Source organism: the organism of the source record quoted next, unplaced genomic scaffold (genome assembly GCF_019419815.1).
Source record: "Pyrus x bretschneideri cultivar Hongxiangsu unplaced genomic scaffold, Pyrus_bretschneideri_v1 Contig42, whole genome shotgun sequence".
In the NCBI taxonomy this organism is placed as follows: Eukaryota; Viridiplantae; Streptophyta; class Magnoliopsida; order Rosales; family Rosaceae; genus Pyrus; species Pyrus x bretschneideri.
Genome location: NW_025999746.1, coordinates 2,748,527 through 2,755,819, shown reverse-complemented (window position 1 = coordinate 2,755,819; position 7,293 = coordinate 2,748,527). Strand labels below are relative to the sequence as shown.

At 42.3% G+C, this 7,293-nt stretch overlaps 1 protein-coding gene and 1 long non-coding RNA gene across 2 annotated transcripts; both read right to left on the bottom strand.

Moving 5' to 3' along the window:
• Nucleotides 1-336: 336 nt before the first annotated feature.
• Nucleotides 337-1,417, bottom strand: LOC125469417. The gene is made up of 2 exons (XR_007251722.1): nt 1,351-1,417; nt 337-1,228 (listed from the first exon to the last, which is right to left on the bottom strand). It is a non-coding gene; the product is annotated as an uncharacterized LOC125469417 (long non-coding RNA).
• A 4,906-nt stretch (nt 1,418-6,323) lies between these two features.
• LOC125469365 lies at nt 6,324-7,050 on the bottom strand. The gene has a single exon (XM_048566610.1). It carries the CDS (start codon nt 7,038-7,040, stop codon nt 6,324-6,326), a length of 717 nt encoding a protein of 238 aa, XP_048422567.1. The 5' UTR covers nt 7,041-7,050.
• Nucleotides 7,051-7,293: the final 243 nt, after the last annotated feature.

Sequence of the window (7,293 nt, the reverse complement as noted above, 5' to 3'; positions counted from 1 at the left end):
GGTACTTCTGGCCCTCATTTAATAATATGTGGACTAAGGCACTTATGGCCGTCATTTTAATTTAATTGAGGAACTGCTGCTCTCTTAGTTGATTCAAAAACTTCAACTTTTGATTTGATCAAGGAACTTTGGTTCGGTCCTTTTTATATAACGATGATCAAGGAAATTCAGGTTTGATCTTTTTTCATGGTGGAACTTCATCATGTCTAATCATTTTATATGATGAGGATCAAGAAACTTCAGGTTCTAATCTGCTCAAGCAACTTTGGGTCCTTTTATATATAAAATGTAGTACACTAAATAAATTAAAGCAATAAGCGATAATTCCAGCCATGGTAAATAAATTATTTTTAAGTAAATAAAGCTTGTGACAAGGGTTTTAATTCATCACCATTGACATAAATATCAAAGCTTTAAAGCAAGGGGTAATAATTTCACCCACTGTAAATAAATAGAACTTGTGATAGGACTTTAAAGCAGCACCATTCACATAAATATGGCAAAACAAAAAAGGCAATGATTAAGTCCCCATCTTTTTCTTTTTCTTTGTCTTCCACTTTCTTTTGGTTCGTCCCTTTTATTTTTTTTATTTTCACAACTCTAAGTCCTTTTAGTTACTCAGGAAGTAATAGTAACAATAAGTCTTCATTGGTGTTCCTCCTCTGATGAATTTCGAAAAAATAAAAACAGTTCCTATAAGTTTTGGAGTCAAGAGTAGTGCCTGCAACTTATGAGAAGATCAAATCGTGAGATTTGGCTCAAATTTTAATATGATATGGATAGAAGGATACTGAACAACTTTTGCGAAGAAACAATTTCGATCTGAACTATTGAAAAAGGAGTTTTGGTACTCATAAGATGGTTGTCCAGTTTTCTGCGGAATTGGAAACTGGGTTAGTGTTTCAAACATCTGCAATAATAGAAACACATATGTTATAGGTACTGGGAGGACGAACAACTTTCAAGAAGGAAGTATCTCAATTCGAGGTCAGCAAGTTGGAATTCAGAGTGGCTGTTAGATTTTTCTGTCAATAATAATGATAATGGTTATATAACCAAATGTATATTTACTTTAAGAAAATTAGCCATAAAGAGATATGAAGATGAAATGAAAAGATTTTCTTATCTGTGAGATTCCAGCTGATAGAGGTGAGAGGTAGGTAATGCTTCACCGGATTTTGGCGTTGTGCTTTCCACCAACATGAGAGCTTCTCATGCTGATAATGTGCTGTAAAGTCAACGATATGTGGCAGTGGAATAAAGTAAATAAGACACAATATCTACGTCATCGAGGCAGTAGTATACTTTCTTTCATTAATAGAAATAATACGAGTACAAAATAACTCTTACTATTTCTCTTTTCTCTCTTGTCTGGCTCACTAGTAATTTCTTCCGCATCTCTCTTCTTTACTTTCTCTTCCTTTCCTCCATAACTCCTCTTTTTTCCTCTATACATTTTTCTCTCATCTCTTTCTCTTCTTTCTTACTTCTTCCTTCCTCTGTATGCTCTCATCTTATATGCAAAAGATTACTATAGCAACACTATTCACTTTACAAACTTTCCTAAAATGAATAGTGAAATACAGTGCATGAATAGTAACCCATTCATTTTTCTTCATATGAATAATAATCCATTTGATTTTTCTTTGGATGAATAGTAATAAACTATTCATGTGGGCCATCCACATATTATATTACAACATTTGCTTTAAATTATTACTTTTAGGTTTACTATTATATATGTAAACACGAGAAATTCCTGAAACAAGCGACAAGAATACGTATACAAAATATATTTTTTGTATTAATGATTTTGGGGTTACAATCTCTTTGTAATTTGGTCCTCTGATTCTATCTTCGTAGGGTGTGGGTTTGTGGATGAGTTGTTGATCCAAAGGGCCGTCGGGGCTTGATCTAAGGATGAACAGTTGATGAATGGATCTTCAAGGGGCGTTGGGCTTGATCTTGAAGAATGGGTGTATGAGTTTGTTGAGGTTGTTGATCCAAAGGGGCCGTTGGGGCTTGATCTTAGGATGAACGGATGATGAGCGATGAACACTTTCTTCAAGGGCCGTCGGGGCTTGATCTTGAGTTGGTGGGAGTTCTTCAAGGGCCGTTGGGGCTTGATCTTGAATTGGTTGGAGTTCTTCAAGGGCCGTCGGGGCTTGATCTTGAAGGTTGATGGATGAGCGGATCTTCAAGGGCTTCTGGGCTTAATCTTGAAGGTTGATTGGATGTGTGGATTTGTTGAGGTTGCTGATCCAAAGGGGCCGTTGGGGCTTGATCTTAGGATGAACGGATGATGAGCGATGAACACTTTCTTCAAGGGCCGTCGGGGCTTGATCTTGAGTTGGTGGAAGTTCTTCAAGGGCGTTGGGGCTTGACCTTGAAGGAGGATTTGACGAAGAACGCAGAGTGATTTCTTGATCCTTCGGGATTTGCTTGAGAGCTTTAGAGTTTCAAGGCTTCTTTCTTTCTTCCTTCATTCTTTTCTTCTTTTCCTTCTTCCTTCTTTTCCTTCTTTCTTCCTTCTTTTCCTTCTTCCTTCTTTTTTCTTTCTTCCTTCTTTTTTCTTTCTTCCTTCCCCTCCAAAATGAATGCCTTGGCTTCCTATTTATAGAATTCCAAAACTTGATTTTTGGATTTAAATAATCAGATGAAATAAATCATTTCTACCAGGTATTGACACGTGTCCTATTTGATGACTTTTCCAATTTATTTCGATTTTTCGTTGAGTCACATGCTACATGTAAAATTTATGTGATACGTGAGCGTTGAAATTTTAATTTTTGGTGAACATTCATTTCACCGAAATTTTGATGTCTACAAATGCCCCTACTTCAAGGCGTGTCGTAGACATGTGCTTGTCACGTGTAGAAGATGCGTTTTGAAGTCCCTTAATGTAGATGTCAACCCAAGGGCCGTCGAGGCTTGATCTTGAATTGGGCTGGAAATTTCTTCAAGGGCCATCGAGGCTTGATCTTGAGTTCGACTGGAAGATTTTCTGGTTTCCTCCAATCGTTGATTTTCCGCAGGCTTAATCTTGAACTGGGCTGGAGGATTCTTTTGGTCTCCCCCTATCGTTGATTTTCCTTTATGCTACTCTTGAACTGGGTAGCAGGATTCAGACACATGGCAGGCAAGCACGAGGTGGAAGTGTGACCTGTTTCTTTGTTCAATCTTTCCAATTCGTATTGAAGAGGGTAGATCGGAAGACTGACTCCAAGTGCCGACTGATTGCTCTTTTCACTTTGCTATGCGAGTAAGAACAAGGACAAAGGAAAGGACATGGAGAAAGCATGATATGAGATACCTTTGCTTTTGAAGAAGCAGCGAATGAATCAGCATATATATTTGTTGTGCTTGTCTCCACATGCTTTGATGTATCATTTTCACTTGCCTTACTTGCGCCCTTTGCAGAAGTGGTATTTCCTTATGCAGGTTTGGCATCTTCTCTTGTAGTATTTGTTCCTGATGCAGGAATGGAATGCAACCTTTGCATTTAAATGGTGCTTCAAAACATTACTTCTCAGCGACGATGAGTACTCGAGAGCAATGCAAGGTAAGCAACCAGACAAAGGTTCCAGGCAATCAGTTCCAGGTCGGAAGTTTGATTTCAGGTTCCGACTGATAACTCTATTTCCCTTTGTCCTGCAGGTAAGAGCAAGGGTAAAGGAAAAGACAGGGAAAAAGCATGATATGAGATACATTTGCTTTCGCCCTTGATGATATAAGATACTTTTGCCTTGGTGTCATTTGTTTGCAAGGGTATTCCCGGAGAGGAAGAAAACTGAGCATTTTGAGATGCTTTGCTGGGAGTGCGCCCTCAGAGGTGAGGAAGAGTTGGGCATTATCTTCAGGTCTGCCTTGCCATAAAAGATGAAGGTCGACATATATAGGGATTTCCCAATAGCAAGTTGTGGTACTGTTCTTTTACCCTTGTCGACAAACGTTTTGATCCCGCAAATCCGGCTTTTTGAAATAGTGACGACTCTTTGATCTTTGAATACGCATCTTTGATTTCTGAACGACACCTCTTCAATTCCTGAACGAGCGCCTCTTTTGACAAAGCTGCTCGCGTTTTCTGAAAAGCAGAGAAAGCGTTGCCGAACTTTGCGCTTGTCGGCTAAAGATGTGTAGCTGCGATGATGGCCTCCACGTGATCTTTTGAAAAAGTGGCACCCGTGCTCTGAAAAGCCGAGAAAGCGTCGCCCACCTCCACGTGTTTTCAACTTTGTCGGAGATCTTTTGACAAAGTTGAACGCGTTTTCTGAAAAGCCGAGAAAGCGTCGCCTGACTTACGCCGGAAAATCCAGCTTTTGAGATTTGCAGAGCGATGTCTCTTCACTTTTGAATAAGCGGCCCTTCGATTTCTGAACCAACGCCTCTTTTATTTCTAAGCAAGCGCCTCTTCCTTTTTATAGAGGTATTAATCACCTCTAACATGCACACTTTGAAGGTTGCTCATTCCTGAAAATCATCTCCGGCCTTTTGAGTTTTAACTCCATCCACCCATCTCTTTTAACACCTTTGAAAAAATGGCTAACCCATCGAACCTTAGCTTAGAATTGGGTCTCAGCAGTGATACAGGCGCGCCGCGTCAAAGTAACGTATGGCGCCCTTCTTTCTTATCTTCTAACGGTCCTCTTACAGGTGAAGACTCAGTGATGCAGGATGCAACAACAGCTACCATAGTAGCTAGGAACCTCCTCACACCAAAAGATAGTAGGCTGCTTTCAGGACGGTCCGATGAGTTGGCCGTTCAAGAGTCCCTGGCTCTCAGTGTTCAGTGCGCAGGCTCTGTGTCCAACATGGGCCAACGCCTGCTTGCTCGCTCCCGTCAGGTTGAATCATTGATGGCAGAGGTGGAAAATCTCAAGCAGGAGATCAAACAGCTTAAGTACGAGAATAGAAGTTTGCATGTGCTTGCAAATAACTATTCGTCGGGCATGAAGAAGAAGCTTGATAAGATGCAAGAATCTCAAGGTCGAATTCAAAGTGACCGTCAAAGGCTTGCGTCTTTCTTCCAGAGACACCTTTTTCCTGCGTCATCAAGCGTTCCCCCAAGTATTGGGGCCTCGAATGATCTATCTTTGGTGCCTCCCGCTCCTGGAGTTTGGCCAAGTAGTGGGGCTTCACGTGAACAACCTTTGTGAAAGCTCCATCTTTCTCTTTCTTTGTTAGATACATTTTTTTTTTTTTGCACTTGTAATTTCTCGAAAATCAATGAACATGCTTCGTTTTATTTAGTGTATAGTGCTAAATACAGAGAAAACATGTACATCACCAAGATTTTTTATTTTTTTTTATTCTTTTCTTTGCTTTCGGTAGCGCTGATCCACCATTCAGATGGTGCCAGAAGCACCACCATTGTTTTTTTTTCTTTCTTTTTATATATATTTTTTCTTTTTGCACATGGTTCCAGAAGCACCATCATTGTTTTTATTATATATATATTTTTTTTTTCTCTTTTTAATTTTTTTATTATTCTTTTGAAAGATGCTTCCCAGCATCATCATTGCTATTTTTTTTATTATTCTTTTGAAAGATGCTTTCGTGGGTGAAAACCCAGGCCGAGTCCGAGAGAAGACGGAGGAGGTCTTTGGGTGTGAGTTGACAAACTTTGATTTTGTCAATCACATTCAAAGGCAGCAGCAGAGGCAAGCAGACGGATGAGATCTTTGGGTGTGAGTTGACAAACTTTGATTTTGTCAATCACATTCAAAGGCAGCAGCCATGGCGGAGGTGCAGAAGCAGCCAGATCTTGAGGCAGAGTGTAAGGCGTCGAGTTTGAAGATCGGCTAGTCGTTTGACAGCGGTCAATGAAGCTCTTCGTTGATTTTGATCATGGTGGCCAGAATGACGAACTCGAGGTAGTGCAAGGCGTCAAGCCTGAAGTGGAGGAATTGCTGCATTCCATGGATAAGGCCAGGGAACACCGGGAAGACAAGGAATTTGCGAAGAGAAGCCATTGACATTCTGTTCTTTACTTTTATGTAAACCATTTCGAGTACCATTCGGAACCTTTTTTATCTGCAGGATTTAGAGAAGAAGCCATGGAATCACAAATAGGTGCATCCACTCCGAAGCTGAGGACTCTACCATTGCTTTTTTTAATGCAGGGTGGTGAACTCCATTTGGAGCATCAATCCGAGCTGCTTCAATAGCCTCGCTAATGGTCATGATCCATAGGGCTGTGTTGGCCAACGAGGCCTTAGTGAGCCCACTGTTCCCTGCAGAGCATGAGATGAAAATACCCCTCTCCATAGCCGTGAACGCGCCAATCGCGATCATGTTGCGGTAGTAAGGAGCGGAGCCACCGCCTAGAGAAAGCAACAAGATGTCGACGCCGTCGATGATGACACGATCCATTCCCACGATAATGTCTGAACCGAAACATCCGGTGCTCCAGCAAACCTTGTAGGCGGCGACGCGCGCGTGAGGCGCCATTCGCATAACCGAGGAGGCTGGCGTTGAACTCGGTGAGGAGGGAGTCGACCTAGGTGGCGAGGTCGGAGGGGCTGTAGAGGACAAACAAAGTCGAAGCTCACTGAACATTTAGAGCACCCATCCTTTTTCCAGTACAAGTCCTGCAGCCTGCCCTTGTTGAACTCAAGCACAAGGGTAAAGCTGGTGACAGTGTAGGTACCATTAGCAACAAAAGTAGGACGGGACCTTGCAGCATGTTTTCGCCCAGCAAACGCAACCATATACCCATAAGTATCCGGATTGAAGGAGGAGGAGTTGACGGAGAGGAGGGAGATCTCGTCAACTTTGGGTCGGAAAACGGAGATCTGGGCATTGGAGGAGAGAGAGAGCCTAGAGTCGCAAGGAGACAGCTGAACGGTGCCGTTTGGTTGGAAGGATTCCTTGGAGGCAAAGGCAATTCCGAAGGTGAACCCGTCGGACCTCTCCACCTTCGTGTCCGCGCACGGCGAGTACACGGGGTTGTTGTCGCTGCCGTCGATTACATGCATGACCGTCGTTATCATCATAATCGTGATCATCAAGGTCGTCGTCCATGGAAAAATCACCGTCATGGTTGATCCAGCGATTGGGGATTAGGGAAGAAGGTTGATTTGAGTGATGGGTGGGCTGGAGCAGTTGTGAATTGGAAGGTCGCACTCTATGCATAGAATCGCTCTGTCCTACTGGCAAAACAAGAAGGCTCTTCTATCCTGACAGATATCGCAGATGGGGAACTCCTTAGACGAGGGGTGGACGACGTTGAGGAGAGAGGAGAAGCAGGATTTTGGAGGCAAAAACTGCTGTGGCGGCTGTGAAGGGTCGAGA